Below are 17,803 nucleotides of genomic sequence, written 5' to 3' on the forward strand. Positions count from 1 at the left end.
GTATCTAGATGCATTTTTAAAGATTATTCTTTTGGGGTAGTAGGAAAAGAAGGAAAAATAACTTCACTGCTATCTTAACATATATTTTTAAAATGCTTATAGAACTTTTTGTGCTCAATAATAGAGATGTCTGAAATTCTAAACATCAAAGCTGCACACCAGTCTAGTAAAATTATGATGCTGTGCTTCTATATAAAAACAAAAATCACATTTGCACATACTACCACGAACCTAGGATAGAGTATTGGTGAGACAAGGAATGCAGTCTTAATTTTAAACTCATTTTTAAAGTGATTTTAAACTCTTCGCAAATATACCTATTTATTCAAGTAAATATTTAATGTATAACTTTAAAGTATGGTGCTATAAAAGCTATTTTAGTGTTACATACTATTTTATCAATGACCTTTAAATCAAATTGGGGAAAATATCCCTTCAGTAAAGAATATTATAAGTTAGTCTGGGAAATAAACAATTTAGCACATTTTTTATTTTAGCTTTTTTATGTTTCTATGCTAAAAACAGAAAGATTTATTGATGATTCTGACCAAAGTGTAGCAAGCACGGTATGAATATGATCATAGTTTTGATGTCTGCTTCAGTAAAACTGATATTCAACTTGAAGAATAAAGAACTTCCAATGTATCCTCAGTAAAATTTCAGTTTCTGGAAAATAACGAAAACCAGATTCATATTTTTACCTGGTCTTGGTACTGGCTGTGCTGCAGGAGTCTGAGTCTTACGGGCAGATGCACCTTCCTTTAAAAGAATAAAGATTTACATATGACATCAAAGTTCCTTTATGTAATAAATACTTTATTACAAAGAAATCTTGTCTATCAATCACTCCACCAAACCCTAAGAGTTTGAAAAATTAAAAAAAGAAACAAACATTTTTTTATGTTATTAGTCATGAGATATAGCAATAGAGATCTATGGTGGAAAATAGAATTTAAATAGCATAAAAGTTACTGTAATAATTTTTAATTGCTGACAATTTTAAAACTCTCAGAAATGTCATTACCTGTTTTAAAATAAAACCAATCATGGGGAAGGGGGCGGAGAGTGGGTATTGGGGATTGAACTCAGGGGCACTCAACCACTGAGCCACATCCCCAGCCCTATCTTGTATTTTATTTAGAGATAGGGTCTCACTGAGTTGCTTAGCACTTCGCTTTTGCTAAGGCTGGCTTTGAATTTATGATCCTCCTGTCTCAGCCTCCCAAGCCACTGGGATTACAGGCGTGCACCACAAAGCCCAACTATCCCCCTCCCCACCAAAAGTCATAAAATGAACAAATGATACATCATCTCATGTTTAAAAGACATAAACAGTACTACTCTGTAATGCACTAAAAAATATAAACACTTCAAAATGCTTTTAAAATATTCAGGAAAAAATCACATTGATAAAGATGAGATTTGTTTTAGTTGAATTATGAATGGATGTGAACATCTTAAAAACTAAATAACAAATCTCAACTAATTAATGAGCATGTAATATGTACAAGGATATATGTTAAGTGTTAAAGTATATCAATTATATACTTAGGAATAGATGCTTAAGATACTTTAAAAGATGTCTGTCTTTAGTATAATAGCTTCAATCATGTTCACACTAATTTTTCATAATATTTTTCTTTACAGAAAGCTATAAATATAAATTTCATAATGACTATTAATTCATGGAGATTTTACTCTAGTTGTACTCAACAGAAGGAGATTTGGCAAGTATTAGGACAAGTACATGAATCCACAATAAAAATAAGTCTTGGCATCATAAGAAATACTTACAAAGAAATATTAATAAATAATATTTAATTCTACTATATTTTCTTTGAAACTTGTGGTTTTACTTGGTAAAATAATTTAGAATAGCAGGCTATCCCCCAGCATTTTTAAAACTCAAATAATTGACTATAAAAATTAGTACCAGAAAATATTTTCACTTTCAATACAGCAGTATTTCTAGCACTCAGTTAGAATATCAGAGAAACCATTCTTCACTGGAAGAAACAATAGTTTCAACAACAGTTAGCAAAATTTCCTTGAAGAAGAAACAAATATCCTTTTCCAATATTCTCACTATTATGCATTTAGTTATAGATTGTTGTAGTTACCATTGAGTCACTGGGGTGCTGACTTCATGAATGTATATAATTTTTGAACTCATCAAAGTTTACTTATAATTATCTTTCTCTAGCAAATTACATCCAAGTAAAACTTTAAATGTAAAACAAAGTAAGTAACTATTAAGGTGAAAACACAGTACTTAACATCAGCATAAAGTGGGAAATTTTCTAATTAAATTTATTTCCAAGTTCGAGTTGGGGGATCTGTTTTTATTCTTTGTAATCCCAGTGCCCAGAGCGCAGTAGGAACTCAACAAATGTTGGCTGAAATTAACTACATCCGTTATGTAAAACATCGAAGCCAAAGCCTGATGTTAGCTTCATAAATTATCCAAAGTTCCTACATAAACATCAACTAGACATTGTATAACAAAATAACAAGAATAAACATTAACCATATTACTTATCATTTTTAATATGTAAATATCAATTCATAGGGATGTGATCTAAATATAAACAGAAAGAGGAAAATTAAAAGAAATGAGACAAGAACAATAACAAGCACATACATAAGGAGGTATCATCTGTCTGTAATGCTAGGTGAATCCAAAGCAAAGTCCTTCTTTTGGAACAGAATGGATTAAGTTTCAAATTGCCATAATATAGCACTTTGGCACATATCCAAACCAAAATGGATCTGTCTACTGACATTAACCTATGTGAAAAAAAGTATGGCTTTTATAACATGGGTTAGGTAAAAGACAAGAGCATATGATACGAAGATAATTCTTTTATATTATAAATTATTACCCATGGAAATTTTTACCTACTTTTGAGTAAGCTCAAACTGATCCCTTTAAATACCAATAATGGCTATTATCTGTTTGCCTACTAAGCAATCTTTGCTTGGTGTCTAATCACTCCTTTTTGGCAATAATACCTATCCCCTGGTTACAGGGGAAGGTCAATCAAAAGTCATTCCCTGATATTACCTTTTATAAACAGCTAGCTGGTTAGACCACTAATCACAAGACTAAGCTGGGAGGTATGCCTAGAATCACTGGTGATCACATACCTTGACTCAAGAGAAAATTCATTGGCAAAAGGAGAAAATAAAAATCAAATGCAAGAAAAGAGATAGAATACAATCCTCTTCTTAATACCTAATATCTAGTTTTAGTGGCCTGCAAGGTCTGCTTTACCTCTTACCACTCTTCATTACATAAGCCATTAAAATCCCCCATTATCTCACCACTCTACATACCCCACATACCCTGTTAAGCTTAAATTAGTTGAGTAGAATTCCTGTCAGTTCCAAAGAGAATTTTATCTAATGTTCATCTTCTTTGGTTAATAAAAAGTGAACTGTCAAAATCATTATAGCATAATTTTGATTCATTTTTGAGTTAGTACATACATACTCACACACATACAAAACTGTGACAATCCTTACTAATCATGCCATTAATTTATGACCATTTCTAAGACTCCCTAACCATCACTAGGTTAAAAGCACAGTATACTCTGATCTCCATTATTTTGAAATAAAATTGTATAAATCACTGCAAAGAACCTCAGAAACCATATAATCTAATCCCACTACTCTCTACTCTAAACATGAAGAGATAAAGGTGGAATAGTTTTTCTAAAGATGAAGAGACAGAGGTGAAGTAATTTTCAAAGGCTGCATAGCAATTTATCTGGCATATATTAAAGAAAGGATAATACTTTGGCAGTAATATGAAATAGACTGAGAGTTCTATATTTTTAAATATATTTGGGTTGAAGAAAAAATAGTACCCCATCATAAAAAGAAAAATATTAGCACAAAAACAACCAATCGAGCTGACAAGTTGTACTAGCTGAGAGGAAAACCTGCTTTCTCTTGAAGCAATTACAAATGCACCGAGACTTGAGACTTTCCGGGAAGGAAATAATTGAATTAAAATGAAAGGGAAAATAGTGATAGAATCATATTGGCAAACAAAGCATAAGACTACAAAACAAGGTATACTATTTACAAGTAATTCTTGTTTGCTTTATTGCAGAAAAAGAGGTAATCTAAGATCTTTTCGTGCTAGGAGACAGAGTTCCAGTATTTGCTGCTTTTTTAGAAAAAATATAATACTGTAAGAAAAAATATTTCATAGCAAATGCCAGTATGAAAAATATATCAACTAATTTTAAGAAGTCCCATTTACATAAAACAATGAAATACTGAAAACTCTTAATAGAACACATGCAGACTCTAAAATTTATGTCATTTCCGACTATTAATAAGAGCAAAAGTCACAAGTTTTTAAAATTAAATAAACATAAAATGTGCTCTAGCATGCTTTTTACCTTTATTTTTAAAAAGTTAAGTTATTCCTATAAAGTTTGAATTTCATAATTAGAATTCCCAAATATTAGAATGTTTATTTAAATATTTGAATATCTAAGTACTTTTAAATGACTCTTTTGGGAAAAACTACTGTAGAAAAGAGAAACAGCAATAGTGGGGACAAATTAAAATGAGGGTAAACACACAAAAGATTTCAGACACAAAACACTTCAACACAAATAGTGGTGTATTTTTTAGACTTATCATAACCCAGAGGCATTAAGTACCCAATGTTTGCTAACTGCAGAAAATAGTTAACATACTTAAAAAGTATAGTATTCCCTACCTTTTAACTTGCATATGAAAAGCTCTGGAATTGAAAATAAATGAAAACCTTCTCTTTCATGTCAAACCTCCAGCAGCTCTATCCACAAAAGTAACTATTTAAATGCTTGGTCATGTTCTCATTCACTATCCAAACTCAAAACAAAATGATAAATACAGATGTAATATCTATAAGTAAAAAATATTAAGCTACAGAAACCAGCAACTTGTTAGAAATCAATGGCTAGTAAGCAGCAAAACAAATCTGAGCCTTTTTTAATGCTAAAGCCTATGCTCCTAACTATCACTCTTCTATGAAGACTCCCCCCCTTGGAGATATGTATTTTCTCTCCTCCCACAATCATCAAATGGTACTCCTTTAGGCTTTTTTTTTTTTTTGTATAACTCTATCAAATCTCTTATGTTTTACTCTGTTTTGTGCTTCCATAACAAAATATCATAGATTGGGTAATTTATAAATGAGACAAGTTTATTTCTCACAGTTCTAAGGCTTAGGAACTCCAGATCAAGATTCTTCAAGGTTCTTACAGGTCTGGTATATGGTTAAGGGCTGCTCTAAGACTGTACCTACTGCTACATACACTGGAAGAGACAGACAAGGTGTTCTCACATAGTAAAAGAAAGGAAGATGGGCCAAAAAAAAAAAAACTACACACAAGGACTTGAGCTACTTACTTCCCTCCAAACCTTTTATAAGGTACTAATCATTTCATAAACCTGAAGCCTTCATGATTTAATCATTATCCAAAACGCATATGACTTAATACCACCACAATGGAGATTAAGTTCTAACAGGTGAATTTTAGGAGACATTCAGACCATAACAACTCACTATGCCATGTAATCATCTATTTATTTGTGTTTCCCACAATCAGACTGCAATTACTTGAGGTTAGGGACTGTTATGTCTCCAATGTCTGGTGTAGAACCTCCAATGCCTGGACATGGGAGAGCTTAATACATATATATATATTTGTCTTAGAATCACTGATTCACCACCATTACTTAAAATAAAATACTTTTATCCACTAAACAAAGACAGAAATAACCATCATGCAGGATTTTCAAGAGAATATAAAACATTCATTCATTCAAGAACATCCCAGTGTCAAATAGGAAACAGTGGTCCACTTTAAGCTCTGAATATAATCCTTACAGCTCTGCCACTGCAACTTATTTTTAAAATAGACATGTTTCTTTCTCTTCCTCTCTCTCTCTCTGCTCCTCCCTAATCTCTCCCCCTCCAAAATCTCAGGGAAAACAGAATTATCTTTCTTCCCCATCCTAGACAGAGTCATCTGTCCCTGAGTATATACCCACCATAGAAAGGAAATAATTCAAACTTTGAGGATGGTACCAGAAGATCTCAGAAATGACTACCTCTCACATTTATAAGTGAATTATAACTCCAGACAGAGAACATGTGGAATGTGGCCTTTGAGTCACCTCTTAAAAGCCCCCTGGTTCCTGCTGATGGGCAGAATCACATGTCTTTGGGACAAGAGTTCCCTGTGTTTCTCATTTGCTAGCAAAGCAGTAAAACCTTCTTTTTCCTTTTTCTCAAAACCATGTCCTCATTATTGGATTGGCATCACAGACAAGGACCAAGTTTTCGGCAACAAAACTAGGAAAGCAGCAGTATAAACAAGAGCAAGATTGTTCCTGCCATCGTAGGGATTACAATCTAGTGGAAGATATTGGTAATAAATGAATAAACAGATGAAGAAATATTTAAATGGAAGGGGGGTAGTCATTTGTCATATGTCTATTTGTGCATGTGTATGTTCAATTCCGTGCCCAAAGCAAAGTGGGACTAATAACTGGTCAACCATCTTTCCAAAAAGAAACATTCTCTGGGGGCCAGGATGGTGGCTTAATGGTACAGCACTTGCCTAGCATGTGCAAGGCATTGGCTTCAATCCCCAGCACCACGTTTAAAAAAAAAAAAAACAGAAACAAATAAAATAAAGGTATTGTGTCCATCTACAACTAAATGTATGTGTGTGTATATGTATGTATGTACATATATGTGTGTGTGTATATATATACACATGCACACACATACATAAATACATGTTAAAAGAAAAAAAGAAACATTCTCTATACAGGAATACCCAAAGAACTAACAAACAAACAAAAAAAATCAGCACCATATTAAAATTATACATTATGATCAACTTGATTGCTGGAATGCAAGGATGTTTTAACGTATAAAAACCAATCAACATAACACATTAACAAAATAAACAGGAAAAAATACCATCACACCAATAGTACGACCATTTCCACTGATGTAGAAATTACAACATTCAACACACTTGACAGATTAAACAACAGTAACAATAACTCAAGAAATAAGAATACAAGGAAATGCCCTCAATATAACAAGTTATATATGAAAAACCCAAAGTTTATATCAGATTCATGGTGAAGAACTGAGAGCTTTTCTTAATCTACATAAATCTACTTGATCCAAATCTATTCATAGTAATTAAAACTTTGCCCTTGGAATATTATATTCATTTTCTTCACAGTTACAGACAAAATTGGAACACATACTGCTAGTGGGTAACATTACAAAGAAGTAAGATATTCATTGATTAAAAACTTAAATTAATAGCAGTTTTAAATCCATCATTCAAAATGCCTTCCTGGATTAAAACTGAACTGATTCAATTATAAATGAATCATACAAAAAGAAAGAGAAGTGTAAAAATTGTTTAAAGATTATACAGGGATCATGAAAATCTTATCTCCACAGATTCACTAAACATATTCTAAAATCCTTGGCATGCTAAAAACAGTTTTTACATGTGTCACTAAGTCAGATGTAGAAAGAGATAAGAATACAAATACAGGCAACCATCAATCACACCAACAAAAAGATGAGAGCAAATACAAGTTGCAAGAGATCACTTCAAGAAAGAGAGAGAAAGGGGGATGGGGGGGACATAAATCCTTGAAATAAAGAAACACTAAGCTATATAAAAAACTCAATAGACAGCATCACCAACAGACTAGATCACTTGAAAAACAAGACCTCAGACAATGAAGACAAAATATATAGTCTTGAAAATAAAGTTGACCTCACAGTGAAGATGGTAAGAAACCATGAACAGAATATGCAAGAATTATGGGATACCATCAAAAGACCAAATTTAAGATTTATTGGGACAGAGGAAGGTTCAGAGATTCAAACCAAAGGAATGAACAATCTCTTCAATAAAATCATATCAGAAAATTTCCCAAGCATGAAGAATAAGTTGGAAAATGAAATACAAGAGGCCTAAAGGACATCAAATGTACAAAATTACAACAGATCTACAACAGATCTACAGAATAAGGATAGAATTTTAAATGCCACAAGAGAGAAAAATCAGATTACCTATAAGGAAAGACCAATTTGGATCTCAGCAGATTTCTCAACCCAGACTAAAAATTAGAAGATCCTGGAACAACATATACCAAGCACTAAAAGATAATGGATGCCAACCAAGAATCTTATATCCAGCAAAATTAAGCTTCAAATTTGACAATGAAATAAAAACCTTCCATGATAAACAAAGCTAAAAGAATTTATAGCAAGAAAGCTGGTACTACAGAAATTTTTGGCAAAATAATCCACAAGGAGGAAATGAAAATCTGCAAAGGAAAGAACTACAATAAAGGAAAAGCCAACCAAAGGAGAAACCAAGTCAGGCTAAATACCAAAAATGACTGTTAATACAAATCATGTCTCAATAATAACCCTAAATATTAATGGCCTAAATTCACCAATCAAAAGACATAGGCTGGTAGATTGGATTTTTTAAAAAGACCCAAAAATATGCTGCTTCCAAGAGACTCATCTCAGGAAAAGATGCCCAAAGACAGAAGGTGAAAGGCTGGGATAAAATATGCCATTCACATGGTCTACATAAACAAGCAGGGGTTTCTATACTACCAAATAAAGTACACTTCAAGCCAAAGTAAATCAAAAGGGATAAAGATGGACATTTCATACTGCTCAAGGGACCCATACATCAACAAGACATAACAGTTATAAATATATGAGCCCCAAATATAATGGAGCTTCAATGTTCATCAATCAAACTCTTCTCAAGTTCATGAGTCAAATAGACCACAACACAATAAAGTTGGGTGACTTTAACAAACCTCTTTCTCCACTGGATAGATCTTTCAAACAAAAGATAAACAAAAAAAAAGTACAGAATGCAATAATAAAATCAATGACTTAAGACTTAACTGACATGTATCGAGTATATTATCCATCAAAAAGCAAATACACTTTCTTCTCAGCATCACATGAATCTATAAACAGACCATATATTATGCCACAATGTAAATCTTAGTAAATACAAAAAAGTAGAGATACTACCCTACATTCTATTGGACTACAGTGGAATGAAATTAAAAAATCAATGACAAAATAAAAGATACTCCAACACCTGGAGACTAAATAATATGGTATTGAATGAACAATGGGTTGCAAAAGATATCAAGGAGATTAAATGAGAGCACTAATACAACATATTAAAATCTCTGGGACACTATGAAGGCAGTTCTAAGAAGAAAGTTCATTGCATGGAGTTCATTCCTTAAAAGAAGAATAAGTCAACAAATAAATGACCTAATATTACATCTCAAAGCCCTAGAAAAAGAACAAGTCAAACCCCAAAGCAGTAGAAGACAGAAAATAATTAAAACCAGAGCTGAAATCAATGAAATTAAAACAAAAGAAAAAACAGAAAAAATTGACAGAACAAAAAGGTGGCTCTTTGAATAAATAAAATTGAGAGACCCTTAGTTATGCTAATGGAGAAGGAGAGAGAACATTCAAATTACTAAAATATGTGATGAAAAAGGAAATATTACAATGGACACCACAGAAATGCACAAGATAATTAGAAATTATTTTGAAAATTTGTACTCCAACAAAATAGAAAATATCAAAGGCATAGACAAATTTCTAGATATATATGATCTGCCCAAACTAAATCAGGATGATATACACAATTTAAACAGATGAATTTTAAGCAAGGAAATAGAGGATGCCATCAGAATCCTACCAACAAAGAAAAAAGCCCAGGACCCGATGGATACATAGCAGAATTCAACAAGACCTTTAAAGAAGAACTGACACCAATATTTCTTAAACTATTTCATGAAATAGAAAAAGAGAGAACACTTCAAACACATTCTATGAGGCCAATATCACCCTGATTCCAAAACCAGGCAAAGATAAATCAAAGAAAGAAAACTGCAGAACAATATCTCTAATGAACATAGATGCAAACGTTCTCAATAAAATCCTAGCAAATTGAATACAAAAACATATCAAAAAGATAGTGCAGCATTATCAAGTGGGATTCATCCCAGGGATGCTACTAGGTTGGTTCAACACATGGAAATCAATAAATATGATTCATCACATCAATAGACTTAAAAGATAAGAATCATACGATCATCTCAATAGATGTAGAAAAAGCATTCAACAAAATACATCAGCCCTTCATGTTCAAAACCTTAGAAAAACTAGGGATATCACAGGAACATACCTCAACATTGTAAAGGCTATATCTATGCTAAGTCCCAGGCCAACATCATTCTAAATGGAGAAAAATTGAAAGCATTCCCTCTAAAACCTGGAATAAGGCAGGAATGCCCTCTTTCACCACTTCTATTAATCATAGTTCTTGAAACTCTAGCCAGAGCAATCAGACAGATGAAAGAAATTAAAGGGATACACATAGGAAAAGAAGAACTCAAATTATCCCTATTTGCAGACGATATGATTCTATACCTAGAAGACCCAAACATTCCACCAGAAATCTCCTAGAACTAATAAATGGATTCAGCAAAGTAGGTGGATATAAAACCAACACCCATAAATCAAAAGCATGTCTGTACATCAGTGACAAATCCTCTGAAAGAGAAACTAGGAAAACCACCCCATTTACAATAGCCTCAATAAAATAAAATAAAATACTTGGGAATCAACTTAACAAAAGAGGTGAAAGACCTCTACAATGAAAACCACAGCACACCAAAGAAAGAAATTAAAGAAGACCTTAGAAGATGGAAAGATCTACCTTGTTCTTGGATGGGCAGAATTGATTTTGTCTAAATGACCATACTACCAAAAGCACTACAGAGATTCAATCAATCCCAACCAAAATCCCAATGGCATTCCTCATAGAAATAGAAAAAGCAGTCATGAAATTCATCTGTAAAAATAAGAGACCCAGAATAGCCAAAACAATCCTTAGCAAGAAGAGTGAAGCTGGTGGCATCACTATACCAGACCTCAAACTATACTACAGAGCAATAATAACAAAAACAGCATGGTATTGGCACCAAAATATACCTGTAGACCAATGGTATAGAATAGAGGACACAGAGACTAACCCACATAGCTACAGTTATCTTATATTAGACCAAGGCACCAAAAACATACATTGGAGAAAAGTTAGCCTCTACAACAAATAATGCTGGGAAAACTGGAAATCCACATGTAATAAAATGAAATTAAACCTCTATCTCTCACCATGCACAAAACTCAACTCAAAGTCGATCAAGGACCTAGGAATTAAACCAGATACCTTGCACTTAAAAGAAAGGTGAAAGAAAAAGTTGGCCCAAATGTCTATTATGTCGGATTAGGCCCCAACTTCCTTAGTAAGACTCCTATAGGGCAAGAATTAAAACGAAGTATCAATAAATGGGATGAATTCAAATTAAAAAGCCTCTTCTCAAGAAAAAAGAAACAATCAGTGAGGTGAACAGAGCCCACAGAATGGAAGCAAATCCTTACCACAAGCAAATCAGACAGAGCACTAATTTCTGATATATAAAGCACTCAAAAACCTTAACACCAAAAACCCAAATAACCCAATCAATAAATGGGCCATGTAACTGAACAAACAATTCTCAGAATAGAATATACAATCAATCAACAAATATATGAAAAAAATGTTCAACATCTCTAGCAATTAGAGAAACACAAATGAAAACTACTCTAAGATTTCATCTCACTCCAGTCAGAATGGCAGCTATTATGAAGACAAACAACAATAAGTGTTGGCGAGGATGTGGAGGGAAAGGCACACTCATACATTGCTGGTGGGACTGCAAATTGGTGCAGTCGATACAAAAAGCAGTATGGAGATTCCTTGGAAAACTTGGAATGCAACCACTATTTGGCCCAGCTACCCCACTCTTTGGTTTATACCCAAAGGACTTAAAAACAGCATACTACAGAGACATAGCCATATCAATGTTTATAGTAGCACAACTCACATTATGTAAATTGTGGAACCAATCCAGATGCCCTTCAGTAGATGAATGGTTAGGGAAACTTTGTTAAATACACATAATGGAACATTACTCAGCATTAAAAGAGAAAAAAAATCATGGCATTTGCAGGTAAATGGATGGCATTGGAGAATATAATGCTAAGTGAAGTAAGCCAATCACAAAAAAACAAAGGCCAAATGTTTTCTTTGATATGAGGATGCTGACTCATAATGATGATGTGGGGGAGGGTAAGGGTGGAGACAAGGGGGTAGGAATGATGGTGGAATGAGTTAGACATCATTACCCTAAGTACATGTATGAAGACATGAATGGTGTCCTAAGTACATGGTATGAAGACACGAATGGTGTGAACATACTTTGTGTACAATCAATGACTTGAAAAATTGTGCTCTGTATGTGTAATATGAAATGAACTGCATTCTGCCATCGTGTATAACAAATTAGAATAAATAAATAATTTAATTTAAAAAATCAGATCTTAGACACATCTACAAGTAAATCTGTGAACTGATAAAAATACCTATTTCAACATGGAATTGTCAGACATTATACCAGACATGGCTATCCAGATTCTGATACCTACCAATAAAATCACAATAAATGCAACAATTATACTGACAGATTTAATTACTGTAAACATCAATGCCATAAGCAACATGAATTTCTAAAATGGTGAATTACCTGCAAAGTTCAGTACAAAGTAAAGTACAAGCTTCCTTTGATTATACATTGTAGTTATATTCTTAGAATATTCAGTGCATATTAAAACTAAAAAATATACTTTATAAGCCAATATTTTAGATTCATTTAATTACCAAAAAAAAGATCTTTTATCAATGGGACACTCAGAAGTCCTACAGAACACAGTAATATCCTTTGCTGTTTACAGAAATTGTCTCACACACTGCAGGACTACTACTTACCTTAGCCCTACCACTAAATGCTCTCCAGAACCTTTAGAGAGCAAGCAGTACTGCCCCCAGTACTGCGCCCATTGAGAACCAGAGCTCTAAAGGTACTATTCCTGGCTGAAACAGCTAGGTGTCTGAGAAACCAATTAGCACTTGCCATATCACTGCTGATTTTAAATGTTTATATTTTCCTTCAGGATCACTGATAGTTTGTAAGAATTAAAACAGATAAAGATGTCTACATGGTTCTAAAAATGACACATCAATTTAACTTTGCTCTCAAGTCAAAAGAAATTTTTAAACAATATGAGTATCTGGCTGCACAACTTGGTGAAAATGGAAGGAGAAAAATAAGGCAGGCAAACACTGACACTTGTGGTCATTCTGAGATTGCTAATTTGCTCTCAGGGTAATTCCTGCTTTGTGAACTCAAAGAATAAAACTGAATTATGGATCATCTATATACTTCAGAGGATAATTCTAACTTTTAAATAAACACTATTTTTTTCTACAAAAAGGGAATACCATTTACTAACAATAAGCAAAAATAAGTCTTTTGTCTATTTTTTTTTACAGAATGGAATGCAATGCATCAGATTTTAAAATAATCAAGAGGTATAAACTCTAATATTACTATGCAAAATTGCTGAGGGACCCCAATGAAACTAAAAGTGGTCTTTAGATAACACTCTGAAATGGCAGTTTTCAGAGTTGTGCAGTGAAAATTATGACTCATTCCTGTCCAGCACTGAAAAAAAAGACAGTTCTTCTGATCAGCATCAGCCGAAATTAAGTACTTTCATTTTAGAGGCCAACTACTCATACTAAAGCATAAACAGAAATGTAGACAAATGTAGTAAAGAGTAGATTTATGCCTCCCTTCTCATATTACTCAAAGATAATTTCTCACTATTTTAAGTGGTCTCATCCTATAAAATTTAAAAATTTTCTCTAAATCTTTTTTTCAACCAAGGACATGACTTAAACCTATATACAAATATAGATAATAAAACTCCATGAATTACTTAGATAGTGAGCAATTTGCACAGCAGGTTTACATCTGATTTACTATGTATTAATCATTCAAAAATATTAAATGCATAAACAAAAGAATAATTATTTCCTCTACCCAGTAAAAACTAGGAATCAGGAGGCATCCCTAATCCCATCTTTAACTTCTAGCTTCTTGAGGGTTCTTCTAGACAAGGTAAGGGAAATGCTAAAACCAGATGGACATTTATGGCCAGAATGCACACAGTAATGGACACCTAACTGGCCATCAGGGATGTGTTACAATATTAAAGGTAGATCTAAGCAAATAATAATTATAAGTCATTTTATAACTGTAAAAGTAGCTGCCAGTTTGTTGAGTCTCACAAAGAAACCTGCCACATTTACTGACTTAGTTTAACTGTAGAATTCAGATATGAAAAGAAACTAAAGGAAGAACTTGTACAACTTGCCTGTCATAAGATTTTTACTTTTCTCTTGACTGGAAACATGTAGGATGCTACGAAAAAAAGAAAAAAAAACTAGGAACTTTTAATGTCACATCTGCTGTTTTTCTTTTTGGTGTTTTGTTTTGTTGTTGCTGTTGTGGTGCTGGGGACTGAACCCAGGTATAGCACCAGTTCCTCTTTCTTTTTTTGATTCTGGGGATTGAACTGAAGGGCACTTGTCCACTGAGCCACATCCTCAGCCCAATTCTGTATTTTCTTTAAAAACAAGGTCTCACTGAGGTGCTTAGCACCTCACCATTGCAGAGGCTGGCTTTGAACTTGTAATCCTCTTGCCTCAGCCTCCCAAGCCACTGGGATTACAGGCATGGACCCAGCTCTGCTCTCTTTTTCTTTATAGAAAAGTTCTTAATCAGCATAACTTAAACCTAAGAAACAGTTTGTGGATATATACCTCGAAATCTGAAGAAAATTCTGACTAAGTACATGGGCATCTTTTGTTAGGAGTCTCCTGCTATATCAATACTTGTTAAGCATAGTTGGGGAAAAAAAAAAAAGCCTGCTGGTAATGAAGGGGCTCAAGCCAACACTGGAGGGAACCATTAATGAACATGAAGCTCTCTTAGTAATTAAGATTTCCAGGTGTGGTGGTACACACCTGTAATCCCAGAGCCCTGAGAGGCTAAACTCAAAGTTCCAGACCAGTATCAGTAACTTATCGAGGCCCTAAGCAATTTAGTTTTTTAACAAAAAACAGGGCTGGGCATGTAACTTAGTGGTTATTTGTCCCTGGGTTTAATCCCCAGTACCTCAGCCCACACACACACCCAAAAAACCCAGTGGAACATCAAAGAAAATTCAATCAAAAAAATTGGCAAAGATGATGAATATGGAAATTACTCTGATTTGATCTTTACATACTGTATTAAAATGTCACAATGTATCCCATAAATATGTACAGTTACTACGCATCAAAAATTTTTACTTTAAAAAAGGATTTTAAAATAATTATTTTATCCATTCCTAGAGAAAGATAAGGAATGTGTTAAATCATCTTCATATGCCCAACATTTAATAATCTGTGCCTAAATGAAATTTTAGTATGCAGTAGTTAATCAAAATTTATTTATTGAAAAGGCGATCAAAGTGAAAATATAAACATCACATAATTCTATTAATGATAACTGAGTATGTTGTGTCAGTGCTGGGGAAAAAATTTTCAATTTCTCTAACACCCATGTAGTATAATGGTTAAGAATACAGCATAAAAATTTAGATAATCTTGCTCTGAAGTTAACCAATTTGTTCTTTAATCACTAATTAGCTGATATTTGAGCTAACTATTAACAACTTTAGGCACTGGTTTCTTTAAAATGGTATTACAATAATGAAATGGATATTACAATAATGAAACCATCATGAGAAATAAAAGCCATTTTATGTAACAATTTAAGTGGTTAGCATACAACCTCACTTTGGGTAAACAATAAATGGCCACTGCCTACTAACTCACAGTCAAATTTTATATAAGAAATCACTACTAAACACTGGTCTACAAAAATCCACTTCTACTTTTGGAAAAAGATTATTTTAGGTTGTTTCATAATCTTTGCTCTGTTACTCCAGTTTATCTAATAAAAAAGAAGTAGTATGCATTGTAGTATGGTGGGAGATAAACCTAAGTGCTAAGAAGAGTTTTAGTACTCTCGCTCAAGCTAGATTAACCAAAGTCCTTAGATTTCATACATATATATGTTATACATATGTATGTGTATCTATATACAGATACATATATATAAAATTCCTTCTACAATTTTTAGAAAAATGACATATATGCCTAAGAAACAAAATCACATGATTCCTAAAACTAAAGAGCACATTTTATTAGCACACTTTTATTACTAAAAACCAAATTATTTTTTAGTTTTTAGTAAAAATAATACATATAAGGGCAGTGGCTAGGGCCATGGTAGAGCACTGACACGGCGCCTAGCGAGGCGCTAGGTTCAATCCTCAGGACCACATAAAAATAAATAAATAAAATAAAGGTATTGTGTCCAACTACAACTAAAGAAATATTTTTTTAAAAAAAAATATGAGGACAGGGCTGGGACTGTAGCTCAGTGGCAGAGCGCTTGCCTTGCACCTGTGAGGTACCAGATTCGATCCTCAGCACCACATAAAAATAAATAAACAAAATAAAGACATTGTATCCATGTATAACTAAGGAAAAAAAAAATAGGGGCTGGCGTTGTGGCTCAGTGGTCAAGCGCCCCTGAGTTCAATTTCCAGTATCAAAAAAAAATTTTTTTTAAATGAGGACAATTTTTTAAAATATTATAGAAAATATAAATCTTTATTCAATCATTTGAAATAACAGATATTACTGAGGACGAACTATAAATATCAAGGAATTACTTAGTCCCTAGAATATGAGAGGAAAAACTGATAAGGCTATTTAAAAAAAAAAAAACAAAAAAACAAAAAATTGCCCACTGCTCTTTCAGGGAAAAAAAAAAAAACAGCAAGATACCAAAAGTGTCCAAGAGATTAATCATATTAAGGAGGCTTTCAGATTATCTAATGTTTATGAAATTTGCTTCATGACAAGTTACTAAACCATCCTGAAATACTAGTATAAGACAACATAGTTAAGAAAAAAAAATAATTCACTGGGCACAGTGGCTCATGCCTGTAATTTTAGGGGCTTGGGAGGCTGAGGCAAGAAGATAACAACATGTTCAAAGTCAGCCTCAATATCGAGACCCTGTCTTTTTTCAAAATAAAATATTGTAAAATGGGCTGGGAAATGTGGCTCAGTGGTTGGTTCAATCCCTGGTACAAAAAAAAAATAAATAAATAAAAGATCCCTTAATTCACCAAGAAGATGCTATACAAATGTGTTCTACTACTATATCATTTGTTTGAATCTATGATAAATGTAATTTTAAAGAAAAGAAACAAATTAAAAATGTTGACATTAAAAAGTGATCAAAATTTACTGCCTTCAAAAAACACTTAAAACACAGCAAAAAAGAGGTGAGCTATGTCACATCTTTCAACAGTTAAAAGCAATCTACAGCAGCTGATTTATACCAATTGCAGAAAACAGAGGAGAAAAGTCTAAATTACAGATGAAAGATAAATAGTGTAAATCTTAACTACCTATTAGCAAACTCAGAGCAATGTTGGGGGGTGGTGGGACTTGAAGAGAAAGAAAAGTCCTGAAGGGGTTAAGTTATATCAATTTACGTTTAAAACCTTGTATTACTTATGCCCTACCCAAAGCATTTAAGAAGCATAAAAGCTACCATCTAACACAGAAATGTTTAGAAAGCTCGAGCTGCCTTTTTTTTTTTTTTTGGGGGGGGGGGGGGG

At 33.2% G+C, this 17,803-nt stretch overlaps 1 protein-coding gene across 1 annotated transcript in view; it reads right to left on the minus strand.

Moving 5' to 3' along the window:
• Window positions 1-17,803, minus strand: part of Cdc73 (cell division cycle 73) — a 122,013-nt gene that overhangs the window by 37,468 nt on the left and 66,742 nt on the right. The window contains exon 12 of the mRNA XM_048810213.1: window positions 702-759. Within this exon, the coding sequence (XP_048666170.1) occupies window positions 702-759 (58 nt within the window). The remainder of the gene's footprint in view (window positions 1-701; window positions 760-17,803) is intronic.

Source organism: Marmota marmota, unplaced genomic scaffold, assembly GCF_001458135.2.
Source record: "Marmota marmota marmota unplaced genomic scaffold, marMar, whole genome shotgun sequence".
Taxonomy (NCBI): domain Eukaryota; kingdom Metazoa; phylum Chordata; class Mammalia; order Rodentia; family Sciuridae; genus Marmota; species Marmota marmota.